Source organism: Naumovozyma castellii, chromosome 7 (assembly GCF_000237345.1).
Source record: "Naumovozyma castellii chromosome 7, complete genome".
NCBI lineage: Eukaryota > Fungi > Ascomycota > Saccharomycetes > Saccharomycetales > Saccharomycetaceae > Naumovozyma > Naumovozyma castellii.
This window is the reverse complement of record NC_016497.1, coordinates 372,466-388,173: the sequence shown is the minus strand read 5'-3', so window position 1 is coordinate 388,173 and position 15,708 is coordinate 372,466. Positions and strand designations below refer to the sequence as shown.

Here is a 15,708-nt window from a genome sequence, read left to right as displayed (position 1 = left end):
CATTTGCTGAATACGGAACATTTCGAACGACACATTGCAGGCCAGGAGGCGGAGGAGTGAAGAAAGGAGAAAGGGACTGTAACGGGATCCGCTCTATCTACTCCACTCAGATTCTGAGAGCCAACTAGGCCCTCTATCGTCGGTTCGTTGGTCTCCGCAATTTGTTCGAGATTCGAGGCAAAAAAAAATGGATGTGGGGTCAAAACGTCACAAAACACCGACAAAAAAGAAACGACGGAAAATAGGGAGGGCCTTTTTTTATTTCTTTTTTTTCCACAGCCCTAGGGTTAATACAAAAACCATTAGGGTTTATTGTCCTAAATCGTGCGCGACGATCGCGTAAACAGCCCTATATCGCCTCATTAGTGTCCATCCCATCACGAGGGAGAAGAAGAAACTGGCCAACAGGAGATACGTGGTCCCACTTAATCCATATGTCAGGTACAGGCATGCCGTGACTATCTTGACCATGATACTGTACATCCGTATCAACCATTTATGGTTGTGGAATCGCACAATTCGGCGCAATAGGGGCTCCGTGTAGTAGATGACAACGTTATGGAACGTACCCAGTAATCCAAACGTTACTATATCCTCTTCATCTGTAATTCTTATGTTCATATTGGTCGGGACCAAAGTCGGGCCAACAAATCTGAAATAGAATAGTATATCCCATAGGAAATCTGATTCGGAAAATGTAATGCAATTAAATCCACTCTTGATCAAGTTATATATGGAAAATGGGAACAACATCACCATTAGTAAATAATCAAACATTAAAATGTTTCTGATAAATCTTCTAAACCATGAGACAGGTCTCCGCTCTTGAGCTGGCAAATTTAAATTCCTTAGCCTATCGAGCGGTGGTGGTGGTGGGTTTACATGGAAAGGATCATTGTTTCGATTGTGTTGAAGCTCCTCCATCTCTATTGCTTCAAATTGATGCTCTAGTTCTTGTGCAAACGTATGCATGGCACCGTTTAATGCGTTCAGTAGTGATTCTTCAATATGGTTTACACCTTGTTCTTCATTTAGTCTCCGTGCGTCTCTTTCTGATCTAGCTATTCGTCTATTGGACTCGGCAATAAATGCCTCCAGTGTGTTTCTAATTTCTCTTCTTGGTTTGTGAGGATTCATGAGCCAAAAGGTATTTTATTTCCTCTTGTTCCCTTTAGATCAGAACAATTGGTTTATCTGTCCCTTTACTTTCTCAAATTCCATTTAATTTTAATTTTCGTCATTTGAAATTTAATGAAAAAATTAACGTATTAACGTATTGATGACAACGGAATTTCATCAAATGCAAAGATCCACAATCGTGATTCAGGACCAATGAACTATGGCATATTAACTTTATTACAATGGCTAATAATCCTATTTCAATTAGGAACAACAGTAACAGCTAACACAGAATCAATCCTGATATCAATTCCCTATGATATACTGATCCATCGTCATTTACATTTATATAACGAAACCATCCCCTCGATATCGTTAAATAACACATACATGCAAATGGAAACTATCCAGATTCCTGCCATGAAAGAAGATCAACAGGTTGTTGAATTGAAACATTTACAAACAGATGCCAGTTACCAATTGAAATTATCTTGGTCCGCCATTAACCCTATTGATATTTCAAATATTCATTGGGAAGTGGCTCAACCAAGGTTAGGAATGGAAGATGATGATTATCCACCTTTATTTTTAATATTTGATTACGATACTACCTTGCTGAACAACAAAGTTGGTGGGGTATCCTTAAACATTGCCGTTGTACAGACGAAATTTAAAATCCCTGTCGACCTATTCCCTCTAATTGCATATATCTGCCTGATAGCAACTGGAGTATGGTATTTGAAGGATTGGATATTGAAGCAGATATTATATAATGCCATTTCTCTCTAAAATCATATCATTATTAGCACATTAATTAGAGTATAGCTAGCATATAGAAAAATGATTTAATACAATTGGATAGCTAAGCTCCCGCTAGGGCTTACAGTTGAAACAAATCAGTAGGCAAACCAACATGGAGCTGAACAGTGTGTTTATAAGACCAGATCTAAAAATATATGGTATCAACTCTTTATGCAAATGATGAGTGGTTCGTTCATATCCAAGAAGCATTCCACAGTTCCAAGAGACAAAAACACCTAATTTTAATAATGCCCTCCACCAACTAAAGATATGCCTATACCAATGTAAATAGATGATAGGGATAATTAGAAGGATTGCTCCAAATATCATTACGCTATCTTCTTGATCTTGGATTTCCTTGGGATCATCAGCAGTCTCTCTTATTTTCTGCTTCAATTCAAAAGTGTATTTACAACGAGAAATCTTTCTAGTATATTTGGATTTAGTTTTTCCACCTCCACCTTTGGTCATTGCTTTCTTGGTTGAACTCAGCTCTTGTGGATCAGAATCCTTTTTGTTAAGTGTTCTTATTATCTTCGGAGTATCGGGTTCGCTCGGCGGCTATTTTGAAGCATAGTTTAAAAATATAAATTCAACGTCTCATTTGCTGAAATATTAAAATATGTATACTATTTACATGTTAAGAATAAGTATCTTCCCAAGTTGCCAAAGAATAGTAGCCCCACAAACAGAAAATTACAGAAATAAAGTAATTGCTCCCATTGACATGGTGATCCTCCCCCATAACAATTACTTACAATCCCCATGAGACTTAACACAATCCAACTGGAAAGGATGGACAAAGATCCGTTGTCCAACAATAGCCATAGTATGATGTTCAGTAAATACCACGCTTCAGCACTTTGCATCGCTGAATCCCATTCTAGCTTTCGTATACCGTAGATAATCCCCATAATAATGTTTATTATGGCCAACATAAAGCCCCAACCATAGTCAAATTCTGTCCCAATCCCAATCTCTGTCTCAGTCTCAGGATACTCCACCGTAACAGTTTTCTTAAACAATAATACGTCTAATAATGGCACCAAAAACCCCAATGACACACCCTCCAACGAATAGTTCATCCATCTTGGTAATCCATAAAACATCATAAACCTGAGAGGAGACATTTTATTTATAATGGTGGATTGATACAAGTAAAAGGCAAGTTCGTTGTACGCAATTCCGAACAGCGACAACACAATCAAATTAAACAATTTCCTCGCAGTTCCTTGCCTCCTTCTATACTTCCATCTTCTCTTCCCCCTCAAAACTCGTTTCCTGATTCCTCCAATCCTTGAATCCACATCTCCAGAACTCCGAATAATGTCATCGTCATATATTGAGAACAATGTGGGCCTCGTCAATACTTGAAACGCCCTAAATTGGTCAAAATACACATATGCTTCCAAATCTGAAGACGTCGATGACGATCTTCTCAACTCCATGGTTCATTTTCCTTCTTGGTTCCCTCCTTATTTTATGATTGTCCTTCTTGTTGAATTCGAGATAATTAAGTTGCTGGAAAATTCCGGAATAATAGAAAATTTAGGAAGGAAGGAAATAACACACAAAATTACACCACCACCCCACACAGATAAATGACTAAGGCAGATTTGCCACCTTCATTGAGCAGCCAGCAAACACTATTATATATAACTACATTCTAAACAGACTGAGCCATCTTCAATTTTTAAAGGAAACAAAAAACGCAATAAAATTAATAAATAAATATGAGCGCCGCTACAGAACCAAGAGAAACTGGTATGCTTGATGTCGGAACACATTGTGCATTTTGCAGGGAATTAGACTTTTTACCCTTTCATTGTTCCGGTTGTGATAAGGACTTTTGTTCAAACCATAGATTGAGAGAATCTCATTATTGTGAATCTTTACAACAACGTCAAGAGGAGAAACCATCTTCAACAAGCCATGTCAAAGTGGCTGATAATGGTGGGAAGTTCTTCAAAGGCTTACTCCCAGAGAAGGGATACATTAGAGTGAATAATGTCCCTAATAATAGTAATAATAATACTGTGCCAAGGAAAACAGAGGGGAGGACGATACGATCTACTTTGAATAATTCCGCTTTAACTAAATTGAAACATTTCTTCCAAAAGAATCACAATAAGCAAAATAAACTACAAAGGATGAAGATATTTAAACCCAATAAGATTGTTGAACTGAACAATCTAAAGAAATTGGCCAAGGGTGACAGTAAGATTCCTTTAAGTAATAGAATTTATATTTGGTGCTATTGTGTGGAAAATGGGAACGATAACAAGTCTGCCGTTTTCATTAATAAGATTTGGCCTTTAGGTAGGGTATTAGACTATTTGGCAAAGCAATTAAACGTAAAGAATATAAACAATAGCTTTAAGGCAACTACAAAGGAAAAACTGTATCTCTACAAAGAAGAAATTGTCAAAGCTAAAACGAATGAAAGTGACGAAGTAAATTTCCATATGGTAAACCTATCAGGAAGAGCATCCGAAGAACTGAAAGATTTAGACGTTATATATTTAGTTCGTGGTGAAGAGCTTCCTAATTGACATTATTTTGATAATTAAAATATTCATCATTATTATTATATTAATATTATAATTTACAATATCTCGAGTGATAATTACTTAGTTCATTCAATTTAGTTTAAATCTATTTTATACATTGTAATTTTATAAGTATTCATTGATTTTCAAATTAAGAACACTTTCTAATTCTTTCACCTTTCCTTTTTTTTTTTTCATTTCGTCGTATGCAATTTTTTGTAATTTTCTATCCTTAATATCTAACAACAACCCAATTTGCTAAAGAATCCCTTTGCTGAGTGATCAGAGCTTTCATCCTGTTGCTGTTGCCCTCTTTGGGGTTGCTTAACTGCAGTAGGTTGTGCTTGGTGTTGGTATTTTCCATTGTTAATATTGGCACCTTGCTTCGTAGCGGTATGTTGTTGATGTAATTGAGATTTCTTTTGTTGTTGTGCGTATTTTTGTTGTGTTTGTTGTTGATAAGCTTCATAAGAAGTTGGGTCTAACTGAGCTTCATTTTGCTGCATATCATTCTCCGTATGTTGATTTTGTTGTAAAGGTTGTAATTGTGGTGGTTGGGGTGTATGATGTGCTGTATGTAATGGAGAATTGGTTTGCCTTTGTTGTGGATTACCACCGGCAACACCAGCAGCATTTAATTTATTTCTATGTCTCTTTGATTTTTCATTTGGTGGATTTGGATGACCATATCCATGTAAATTTGGTTTCTTGTTAATGGCCAAATCCCAACCACGACCACCATTCAATTTCATCCAATCATATTCACCATCAGCAGATTGACCCAAATCATCAAGAGCAGATAATAATAACATACGATAGCCTTCATAATCTGGAGTTTCTTCAAAAGAAAGATTTCTCACAATTTCCAAATAACGACCAAATTGAATTGGAAGGCCTTGTGCCAAATCATAAACGTTTGTAGTTCTCTTCTTTTCACCAATCTTTTCGTATTTTTGTTTATTATTTGGAGCCTTTAAACCTTGCCATGGTAATTGACCTCTTAAGAAATAGAAAAATACATGACCCAATGCTTCCATATCATCTCTTCTTGATTGTTCTCTCCCTAAATGAGTATTAATAGACATGTATCTAGCAGTACCACTTAATGATTTTTTTTCACGGTATGGGATATGCTGTTTCGTCTTTGGATCTCTATATTGTTTAGCCATACCGAAATCAATTAAATGAATCTTATTTGCATCTTCATGACCTGGTCTTCCAACAAGAAAATTATCTGGTTTAATATCTCTATAAATTAAATCATGAGCATGTAAATCTTCAATTAAAGTAATCATTTGTACTGCAACTTGCACGACAGTCTTTACTGAAAATTTCCTGTTACACCAATCGAATAAATCTTCTAATGATGGTCCCAATAAATCAATAACCAATATATTATGCAACCCTTCTTGACCAAAATAATAAGCTTGAGGAACACCAGGTGTTCCAGTAAGAATCTTATAAGTTCTATATTCATCTTTCAATTGAGGAGCCTCCGTTTTTCTTGGTTCGAATTTAATGGCTACTGGTAAACCATTAATCATATTAGTACCTTCAAAAAGGACCCCAAATGAACCTTCCCCGATCTTCTTACCGATCTTATAATGTAGTCCCACGATGGTAGAATCATCACGCATTGAAGTAGGAGGTGAGGCGGTTGAAGCAGGAGTTTGATTTGCTGGAGTCATGGGTAAATTACCATTCAATAGTCTCAAATTACTGGCACTCTGCATGGGGGTGTTTGTCGTGTTGGTCAAGTTATGTATTGCCATTGCCGTGTTAGCGGTTGTTGAGTTTTGATGGTGAGACATGGTAGGTATAGTATAACTTCAGGTATGAAATTTGTCACAGCGGATTCGTCACGTTTGTTTGTTTGCCTTTCAGTGTCTTGCAGTGTCGGGTTTCCCAAGTGAACTTAACAGGAAAATGGATCGCTATGCAACGAGGACACTGGTTGTTATACGAATTCCCTCAATGTAGATTGAAAGAATTTTTGTTATTTCTGGTTTATGTTTTTGTTCTCCTTTTCTTTTTGCCAACGACACGTGCTGCGGGTTTTGTGGCCTCTTTTTCCCTTTCCGTTTTTGCTTTCCATTTTGGGAATTTTCGCGGGGATCCGGCAGGGTAATACTAATACTAACTACTGAGGGTCACGTGATTTGATTGTCATTTGGAGAAAGAAACAGTGTATTTAGTAACGAAAATGATAAGTTCTCGGTGGACCTAACAAAATCGTTCCCCATTGAAAGACTACACTTGCCTATTTCGTGAATTACAATGACGTCGACATTTCAGCTAGGTTGCTAACTTCAAGTAGAATTTCTGCCAAATGACTCTATTTAAGTAAAGTCCAAAATAAACTTTTTTCTGTCACATTTTCTCCAAGTGTCATTTATCTTCAAATGATTATTGTCTTTCATATTGATTTGTATCTACATAATGTTAACGTCTCAAAAAAGCCATTCCTCTTTTCTTTTTGCTTAGCCATTTCGGAGTGTCCCAAAAGGGAAATTGCATCGAGAAAGAAAAATTTTAAAGTCTTATCTGAAATAAAACGATGGATGGATGATTCATTGCTTGGCATATATAGATGAATCCGTGACTTCTTGATGTAACACTCTTAATCTTCCCACCATAACAGTAGCAAAAAACAACTCATCACAAAATGCCTGTGTCCCCAGAATTTCTAAAGGAACTACCTAAATGTGAACATCATCTTCATCTCGAAGGAACGCTAGAACCAGATCTATTGTTCCCGCTTGCCAAGAGAAACCAAATTACTCTTCCTGAAACATTCCCACAAACCGTGGAGGAACTGCAAGAAAAATACAACACATTCGAGGATCTACAAGACTTCTTAAACTATTATTATATAGGTACCAATGTTCTCATCAATGAGCAAGATTTCTTCGACTTGGCATGGGCATATTTCGAAAAAGTTCATAAACAGGGATTACATCATGCCGAAGTGTTTTATGATCCACAATCTCATACTTCAAGAGGTATATCTATTTCCACTGTGACTCGCGGGTTCCAAAGAGCCTGTGAAAAGGCAGAATTAGAATTGGGTATCACTTCTAAATTAATCATGTGTCTTTTGAGACACATGGAACCAAGAGAATGTTTGGAGACCATTGAGAGTGCGAAGGAGTTTATTGAGGATGGGACTATTAGTGGATTGGGTTTAGATTCCGCAGAAAGACCATTTCCTCCAAACTTATTTATAGAATGTTATGAACGTGCTAGAGAAATTAAAAGTGATCTAAATTTGACTGCTCATGCCGGTGAAGAAGGGACTGCTCAGTACGTGACTGATTCATTGGATTTATTGAACGCTGGTAGAATTGATCATGGGATTAATAGTATTCACGATGAAGAATTGATTCAAAGACTAGCTAACGAGAAGATTATGTTGACCGTATGTCCTCTATCGAACGTTAAATTACAAGTGGTAAAATCTGTCAGTGAATTGCCCTTGCAAGAGTTTTTGGATAATAATGTCCCATTTTCCCTAAATTCAGATGATCCAGCTTATTTTGGAGGTTACATTTTGGATAATTATCTCCAAGTGGCAAAGGATTTCCCACATTGGGATTACAATGTTTGGGCCCGTATTGCGAAATTTGGTATCGAAGGTTCGTGGTGTGAAGCAAAGAGAAAGAATGAACTCTTCGAGAAAGTGGACAGCATTGTTGCAAAATACACTTCATCAGTATAAGATTGATCTTCTACCAAGTAATCTGTATAAAATAGAATAGAATCTGCTATATACGCATTTTGAAATCTACGATATTCTAGAACATGTCTGGGTTTTTTCTTCAATAGTTGAAATTCCATTAAGTTGCACATAGCGTTGAAAGTTTTGAATGGTAAAATTAAATCTCACATAACAGCAAAGTAACCTCTCGCCCAAGCCCAAGTGACAATGGAACTACTACCTCAAGGAAAGAAAAACAACACACAAGTTACTTTCGATGATCAACAATTAATTAATGAATTTTCTAAACTAATAATGAGAAAGGATACATTAGAACAAGAATTGGCCAAGCAAAGACAAGAGAAGGAATATTTAGATGATGTTTCTCTAGAAATAGAATTGATTGATGAAGAAGAATTGGTTCAATATAAAGTTGGTGATATATTCCTTTTTTTGAAACAGGAAAAAGTTGTCGAACAACTGGAAAAGGACGTTCAAATAATTGATGATAAGATAGAGAGTCTAGAGACTCAAGAGGTAGATTTGGATACAAGAATTTCTGAATTGAAAACAAGCCTCTATGCAAAATTTGGCGATAATATTAATTTGGAACGTTGAATAAATCTGTATAATTAGCTCTCTCTAGGAAATAATCTTCCGAACAACGTGCGGATCATGTTTACTTGCAATTTTAATAGGTATAGAGCAAATCTTAATAATATGTTTATAGAATGATATTTTTATTAATTAATAGGAGTTATGGGGAATTTTCTATAAATTTTTTCATTTTTCGTTTTCAATTTCTTTTGAAGCTGTAGATGGTGTTTCTATACTTTGCTTATTGACAGTATTACTCTCCTCATCATCGCCTCCAATCTTATCATCAATAGCTGACATCTCAGGGACCTTTGCAGTAATATTAGATCTAATTGGTTCTGGAATGAAAACTGTATCTTCTTGATATGTAAACTCACCAATTTCGGCTTCATCTGTACCTTGTTCTTCTTCTTCAGGCCTCAATCTTAACCTTAAGAATGGAATTCTATCCATAGTCAATAAGATAATAGCTGTGCAAGTCATACACCATGCAATGCTGGACATAATAGCTGCCAATTGGTAACCAAGTTGTTTCCAATGATGATTTAACCAACCGCCATCGATTGGAGCACCATATGTACCCGCTGTGGCGTTGACGTAGTCAGCTGAAAATATACCTGTCAAAGCAGAGCCAATACAGCCACCAACACCATGCAAAGCCCAACAGTCTAAACCATCGTCAATTTTTAATAAACTCTTGATATCGACTGCAAAATTACATCCAGCAGCGGTTAGAATACCAATGATTACGGAGGCCCAAATTGGAACTGTACCTGCGGCAGGAGTAATCCCAACTAAACCTGCAATGATACCTGAACATAACCCAACGGTGGTCCATTTACCCTTTAATCTAAAGTAATCGATGAACATCCAAGTTAATCCACCACATGAAGCGGCTAAACTTGTAGAAAACATAGAGTACCAAGCCTTAATGGATGCATTACCAGCAGAACCAGCATTGAAAAATAACCACCCATAAAATAAAAACACAGTCCCCAAGACCACTGAAGTGATAGAATGTGGTTTGTATTTGGGCATCCCCTTGTGAGTAACAGGATCATTTCTCTTACCCAGTATTAAAGCATACACAAGGGCACCATGGCCTGAATTAATATGAACCACACCACCACCAGCATAATCAATGGCACCCAATTTAGCTAGCCATCCAGTTGGGTTCCATGTCCAACAAGCGATAGGGCAATATACTATGGTCATCCAAATGAATAAGAAAACCATCATGGGGAACAAACGTGCTCTTTCACAGGCACCACCTAACATCAGTATTCCGGTAACAGCTGCAAACATACCTTGAAACCCAGCCCATAGAACATCAGGAACAGCAGCATCAGCTGAAGGTGCCCCCAGGACGTCTCTGAACCCAAAGAATTCTAAAGTTCCAATGAACCCATGACCTCTTGTATGATGTGAAAATGCTAATGAATAGCCCCAAAAGAACCATTGGAATATACAGACGGCGGATGCCATCATGGAAGCCCAAAGTAATGATAGGGCGTGCTTTTTCCTGGCAAGACCAGAATATAGCAGACCGATTCCTGGAACCATTATCCAGACACCTGCTGCGCTGACACCCAACCAAACCATATCGGCTAGTTCGAATTGAGCGTTTAAATCTGTGGTTAATGAATCACCCCCGGTACCGTGACCCGTAGGAGTTCCTGTAAAATTAAAAGACATTTATTTGTTGTTATTGCTGTTGTTATTAGTTTTTTTATGGAATATAAATAAGAGACAGAGAGTCATGGGAAATTAATAAAGAAGTGAAGATGCTTCCCCTATAAATACGTTTCTCATTTGCAATTTAGAAATCGTTGCCAGGGTCTTCACCATTGCTCTATCATTAACAATTAGATGCATTTCTTTATCTTATCAGTGAACGCCCTTAATTTGTTTCAAGGGCAAGTGTAGGATCAACATCCCATGAATACTGATACCATATTTTATCAAATCACAAGGCTTTGCTCATAGATTTTGAGTATTGTCATAATCAAATTTCAGATAACATTGAAAGTTTCAATAGATAAGGACGGAAAGCGCGATAAAGAAGCCGGTGCGGTGTGCGGATGTTTTCAGAGCCATGTCAGATAAGGGAAACAAAGATGTGATTGAGTGGGAAAGTCGGAGTTTTAAACACCTGTTTGATACTGTCGTTGTAGATAAGCGTTCAAAATTCGATAGTCGAATTTCTATCTTGAGTTTTTTTTTCATTTATTTTTGGTTTATCGTTTTACCAACTTTGATTGCATACACATGATATAAAAATGAATTGGAAAATAAATAAAGAAAATAAAGTATTCTATTATTAAAGATAATTACGTAAAAATAATTACTTGGGTATTACAATGACCGCTATTTTCATAAGGTTTCGGTCAAGTATTAATTGTGAATTGAAAAAAAAAAAGTATATCATAAGCATAAAATTTAACTTACTGGGACGAACTTTTGCTTCCGCCAAGGGGAGGGCAAAATTGAGACGTGAAAGAATGTTTAAAAAGAATTAAGTAGTCCTTTGCATTTTTCTATCTATGGGAAAATAGCCTTTAATGATTCAGTGTCAGTGACACCGTTAGCAGCAGCGATAGATAATAAGATTTGAGCCTTCACTGGAGATAAGTAACCGGCAGCGATGGAACCAGTTGGCACATCAGCTGTGTCGACAAAGTTTTGTAAGGCACCAGTTTGAGCAAAGACAACAGGTAAAGTATCGAATGGAGAAGTAGTCGAGTTACTGGAACCAGTAGTGGCAACAACTAAACCTTGAATGTTTGTAGAGACAGAAGTGATTAATTCTTCGGAGTATTCACCATCGTAAACAATTGGTACCAAACCAGTAGTATCTTCAACTGAAGAAGTAAAATTCTTGAATGTCTTTCTGATGGTAGAGTTAGCATCCACTAAAGTTGGAGTAGTGGCTGTGAAGAACCATTGGACCTTACCGTTGACAACAATACCTTCAGCAACACCACTACATTCTTCTAGACAAGCAGAAGATGGAGCAAAGACACCTGAGTAAATCAAACCATCCTTGGTAACTACTAATGGACCACGAGAGGCGGCAGATTTATCATTAGCAACAATGGTAGCCAACTTATTATCTTCAGAGATAACAATTGGTTTAGAATCGTTGAAGACCACCGATGAGAAGAAACCTAAACCTTCCAAAGATTTAGAATTAGTAATAACAACGGCACCCTTAGTAGTGTTCTTATTAATAGTCTTATTAACAGAGACAGCGACATCATACAATTCAGTCAAGTTCAAAGCTCTAGAACTGTTAAATAATCTTGTGTAGTTAGTCTTGTTTGAGATTGGAATGTGACCACCAGTAAAGACCACATCTAAAGTTGGTTTTGGCTTAGTGGTGTTCGTAGCGGTAGAATTGGTATGGTTATGGTAAGTAGTAGTGGAATTGCTACTATTAGATGTGTTTGAAGAGTTATGGGAAGAAATTGTTGTGTTTAAACCCAGAGCTTGTAAGGCTGTCAATGCATTTTCCTTTTGTTGTGGTTGTTCTTTCGAACTCTTGTGTCCAAAGATATTTATTGGAGAGGCATCGGCGACGGTTGAGCAGGCTAATAAAGCGGATAATGCGTATTCAAACTTCATAATATTTTAATGTAATTGATAAGTTACTAATTTTTTTTCAGTAGCAGATTAGTTATTTATTTATTTTTATAAAGTGACAAAAAGCATTAAAAAGGCAGACAGACAGAAGCAAACAACAGGGACAGTTCATTGTTTTTATACCTGACAGTTTAAGCAGTTTCCCTTTCTCTTTGACATTGGTTGACGAATCCCTTAACGTAGTAAATGTCGCAAAGGGACAATCAGCGAATCAATGCACCAATTCCGTAAAGGGTAAGAGGCTTATCTCTTTGGGTAAGACGTTGTTCTGATGGCGCCCAGACTTAGGGAAATAAAGTTCGTGGGATACCCCTTTGGGTATTGTGAGTGGTTTTCTCGACTCGAGGCATGCATGTATTTAGGGGATCCCATTTGGGAATCGATGAGCCGAGCGACAGAAAAACGGGAATCCCGGCAAGTCCACTTGTGGCCGATGAGCCCCCTGACACCGTGGGCCGCGACGTGCCGAGCATCGCTAACGTTACCGGATCGCTGTATTGGCGGCCAGATGCACCTCCCTGCTCACGTGCCAAGCTCGAAGCAAGGAACAAGTATTGTGGCATTATAACTATCCCTTGAACGTATCCCAATCTCCCAATCCCCAATCCCCCCGGGGAACACGCAACTTCTATTGTCAATCCCCTAACACTTGCATTATGGCTGTATGTAGATAGACAACATTACAACTGGCACAGATTACGTAAGAACAGTTCAGGAATAGATAGACATGTTTATGGGGTTTTCTTACAAAGGTGAACGTAGAGAGTGAGAGCAAGCTCAGTTATATAGAGATATCAACAATTATTTTTCATAATGCGTTCTTCCTGGTCAAGTAATCAAACCTTGAGTATGTGTAACCAATAAATGGAAGATCTTCCTTTGTCGGAGTATTGTTCCCATTGACAGGACCGCCTTGCTTCATCATTTGTTCTCTTTGTTTTGCCGCCTGCGCCATAGCTGGGGAATCCGGAACATTTTCCAATTCGTCTGTTGGGAAGAACCTCGTGTCTGTAATGGAACTCAATTTAGGAATATATGGCGCTTCCACTTGTCTAATCGTATTCCAATCCACACCACGGAAAAATGGATGACTCTTAATTTCATCTGCTCCACCGTGTCTACCCAATCTTTGATCTGCATGAGTTAACAAACGACGAATTAAATCTTCTGCCTCGTATGAAATATGAATATCATCGGGAAATTGTAAAGTTTGTTCAAAATTCATAATCTTACGGTATGTCTCCTGTGGTGTCTCAGAACAAAATGGTGGCCATCCAATCAAACATTCATACATAATAGCACCAAGTGACCACCAATCACATTCTTGACCATACCCTTGATATAAGAAAATTTCTGGTGCAATGTAATCAGGGGTCCCCACCGTGGAATATGCCATTAAACGACGTGATTTCCTCCATGTTTGAATTTGTTGTCTATTGGACATTGTCAAATTGATGGAGTCCACCATCATGGATTGTCTATTCTCCTTATTGGAACCATCCGCATTACTACTACCATCATTATTTATATTACCTGGTTGACCAGGTTTGGATAACCCGGTGGTATTTGCCTCATCTTCTTGTAATAATTTTTTGTAATAATTGGAATCATGTGTCTTATGGAACCCTGTAGATAACCCAAAATCTGATAACTTGATATGACCTCTAATATCAATTAAAATATTGTCCGGTTTAATGTCTCTATGAATAAATCCTAATTTATGGATTGTTTCAATGGCTAATATACATTCTGCCATGTAAAATCGGGTCACATCCTCCGTAAACAATTGCCACCTAATTAACATGGTCATTAAATCACCACCAGGTAAAAATTCCATGATTAAATATAAGTATTGAGTATCCTGGAAAGAATAGTATAATGAAACAACCCAGGGAGAATCACTTCCAGCAAGAACATCTCTTTCAGCTTTCACATGAGCCAATTGATCCTTCTTGTACATTTCAGATTTCAATAATGTTTTCATAGCGTATATTTTCCCCGTATCTATCTTTTGTACCAATCTAACTTCACCAAAGGCACCCTTCCCAATAACTTTGACGGTATGGAAATCCTCCAATGATAACCTTGTCCTTCTCAATCTTAAAAATTGAGACTCTTTCTTCCCCAAAGACGCCAATTGCCTATTTCTTCTCTCTTCGGACCAATCATGAGATGCTAATTCAGTTTCTAATTCTACACGTCTTTCATTACGTTCAATCGCATATTTCACAGAAGATTGATAGAAATTCTCAATCTTAAGCTTGATAGCAGCAGCTTTATCCTGAGTAGACTTTGTTAATAAATCCGGTCTTCTTTCAAAATACATATAATTTGAATTGTTACTGTTACTAGCCTCATTATTAGCAGTCGGTAATTGTTCAGGTTGCTGTTGTTGCTGTGGTTTTATACCTCTAATCGGGCTCTGTTGTATGGAGTTCTGATTATACGTCTGTTGCGGTTGTTGAAACGGGCTACTGGATCTACTTATATTCTGTATGTTCGCATTATTGTTATTCATTTGAGTATAATCTGATTCTACCGAGTATTGACCCGGTGACGAGTACCCGCCAGCAAATTGTTGTTGCTGTTGTTGCTGTTGCTGTTGCTGTTGAACCAAACTTTGAGAGTTGTTATTATGCTTGTAAAGAGCACCCATTGCTGGCGGAGGTGTTTTTATCATTTGATTTTGATTTTGATTCGGTATAGCGAAATTATTCTGATGTGGAGGAGTAGATGGGTAATTCAAAGAGGGAACGTCTGTGAATCCACCTCCCATCATGAGATTATTGCTGCCGTTACTATTATTGTTGCTATTTTGTAGTTGTTCCTGCAATGAATGATGAGAGCCTTGTTGATCCATGTAATTGCCATTAAAGTTCCCTTTTGGGGGTCTTGAAATTTGCTGGTAATGAGCATTGGCGTTATTGTTCTGTTGCTGTTGCTGCTGCTGCTGCTGCTGCTGCTGTTGGTAATAACCTTGGTTCATAGAACCTGACGTATAGGGATTTTGGTTATTGAACATGTTGGTTAGATCCCGAAAAGTTGTTTTATATCAATATATGAGTGGAAGCCTAATAGATCAATGCAAATCAAAGACGAAATATGGTTCGGAACGTTATAAATTGACTTGGAGATGATTACTGAAGGATACGATAGCCTTTCTATTGATCCTGTGGCAAATATCTCTTTCGTTGATCTTTGAATCAAGAATGGAATTTCATTTTGTTTCAGCGAAATTTCAAATGAAAACAAGACTACAACGCCAAAATGTACATTACATGATCGGTTACCCAGTCGCGGAAA

The 15,708-nt window shown here is 37.4% G+C and overlaps 10 protein-coding genes across 10 annotated transcripts; 4 read left to right on the top strand and 6 right to left on the bottom strand.

The window, feature by feature from the left end:
* Nucleotides 1–309: 309 nt before the first annotated feature.
* ASI2 (Asi2p) lies at nt 310–1,137 on the bottom strand (the record flags this gene model as incomplete). The annotated part of the gene is made up of 1 exon (XM_003677408.1): nt 310–1,137. One exon carries the CDS (start codon nt 1,135–1,137, stop codon nt 310–312), a length of 828 nt encoding a protein of 275 aa, XP_003677456.1.
* A 195-nt stretch (nt 1,138–1,332) lies between these two features.
* PGA1 (Pga1p) lies at nt 1,333–1,908 on the top strand (the record flags this gene model as incomplete). The annotated part of the gene is made up of 1 exon (XM_003677407.1): nt 1,333–1,908. The coding sequence occupies one exon, from the start codon at nt 1,333–1,335 to the stop codon at nt 1,906–1,908; it is 576 nt and encodes a 191-aa protein (XP_003677455.1).
* Nucleotides 1,909–2,549: 641 nt separating this feature from the next.
* NCAS0G02140 (uncharacterized protein) lies at nt 2,550–3,368 on the bottom strand (the record flags this gene model as incomplete). The annotated part of the gene is made up of 1 exon (XM_003677406.1): nt 2,550–3,368. The coding sequence occupies one exon, from the start codon at nt 3,366–3,368 to the stop codon at nt 2,550–2,552; it is 819 nt and encodes a 272-aa protein (XP_003677454.1).
* Nucleotides 3,369–3,653: 285 nt separating this feature from the next.
* Nucleotides 3,654–4,472, top strand: CUZ1 (Cuz1p; the record flags this gene model as incomplete). The annotated part of the gene is made up of 1 exon (XM_003677405.1): nt 3,654–4,472. The coding sequence occupies one exon, from the start codon at nt 3,654–3,656 to the stop codon at nt 4,470–4,472; it is 819 nt and encodes a 272-aa protein (XP_003677453.1).
* A 236-nt stretch (nt 4,473–4,708) lies between these two features.
* On the bottom strand, nt 4,709–6,280 carry NCAS0G02120 (casein kinase I homolog; the record flags this gene model as incomplete). Its single annotated transcript, XM_003677404.1, has 1 exon — nt 4,709–6,280. One exon carries the CDS (start codon nt 6,278–6,280, stop codon nt 4,709–4,711), a length of 1,572 nt encoding a protein of 523 aa, XP_003677452.1.
* Nucleotides 6,281–7,134: 854 nt separating this feature from the next.
* AAH1 (adenine deaminase) lies at nt 7,135–8,187 on the top strand (the record flags this gene model as incomplete). Its single annotated transcript, XM_003677403.1, has 1 exon — nt 7,135–8,187. The coding sequence occupies one exon, from the start codon at nt 7,135–7,137 to the stop codon at nt 8,185–8,187; it is 1,053 nt and encodes a 350-aa protein (XP_003677451.1).
* Nucleotides 8,188–8,394: 207 nt separating this feature from the next.
* Nucleotides 8,395–8,784, top strand: GIM3 (tubulin-binding prefolding complex subunit GIM3; the record flags this gene model as incomplete). The annotated part of the gene is made up of 1 exon (XM_003677402.1): nt 8,395–8,784. One exon carries the CDS (start codon nt 8,395–8,397, stop codon nt 8,782–8,784), a length of 390 nt encoding a protein of 129 aa, XP_003677450.1.
* Nucleotides 8,785–8,949: 165 nt separating this feature from the next.
* Nucleotides 8,950–10,458, bottom strand: MEP2 (ammonium permease MEP2; the record flags this gene model as incomplete). Its single annotated transcript, XM_003677401.1, has 1 exon — nt 8,950–10,458. One exon carries the CDS (start codon nt 10,456–10,458, stop codon nt 8,950–8,952), a length of 1,509 nt encoding a protein of 502 aa, XP_003677449.1.
* Nucleotides 10,459–11,304: 846 nt separating this feature from the next.
* YGP1 (Ygp1p) lies at nt 11,305–12,387 on the bottom strand (the record flags this gene model as incomplete). Its single annotated transcript, XM_003677400.1, has 1 exon — nt 11,305–12,387. One exon carries the CDS (start codon nt 12,385–12,387, stop codon nt 11,305–11,307), a length of 1,083 nt encoding a protein of 360 aa, XP_003677448.1.
* An 826-nt stretch (nt 12,388–13,213) lies between these two features.
* Nucleotides 13,214–15,427, bottom strand: CBK1 (serine/threonine protein kinase CBK1; the record flags this gene model as incomplete). Its single annotated transcript, XM_003677399.1, has 1 exon — nt 13,214–15,427. One exon carries the CDS (start codon nt 15,425–15,427, stop codon nt 13,214–13,216), a length of 2,214 nt encoding a protein of 737 aa, XP_003677447.1.
* Nucleotides 15,428–15,708: the final 281 nt, after the last annotated feature.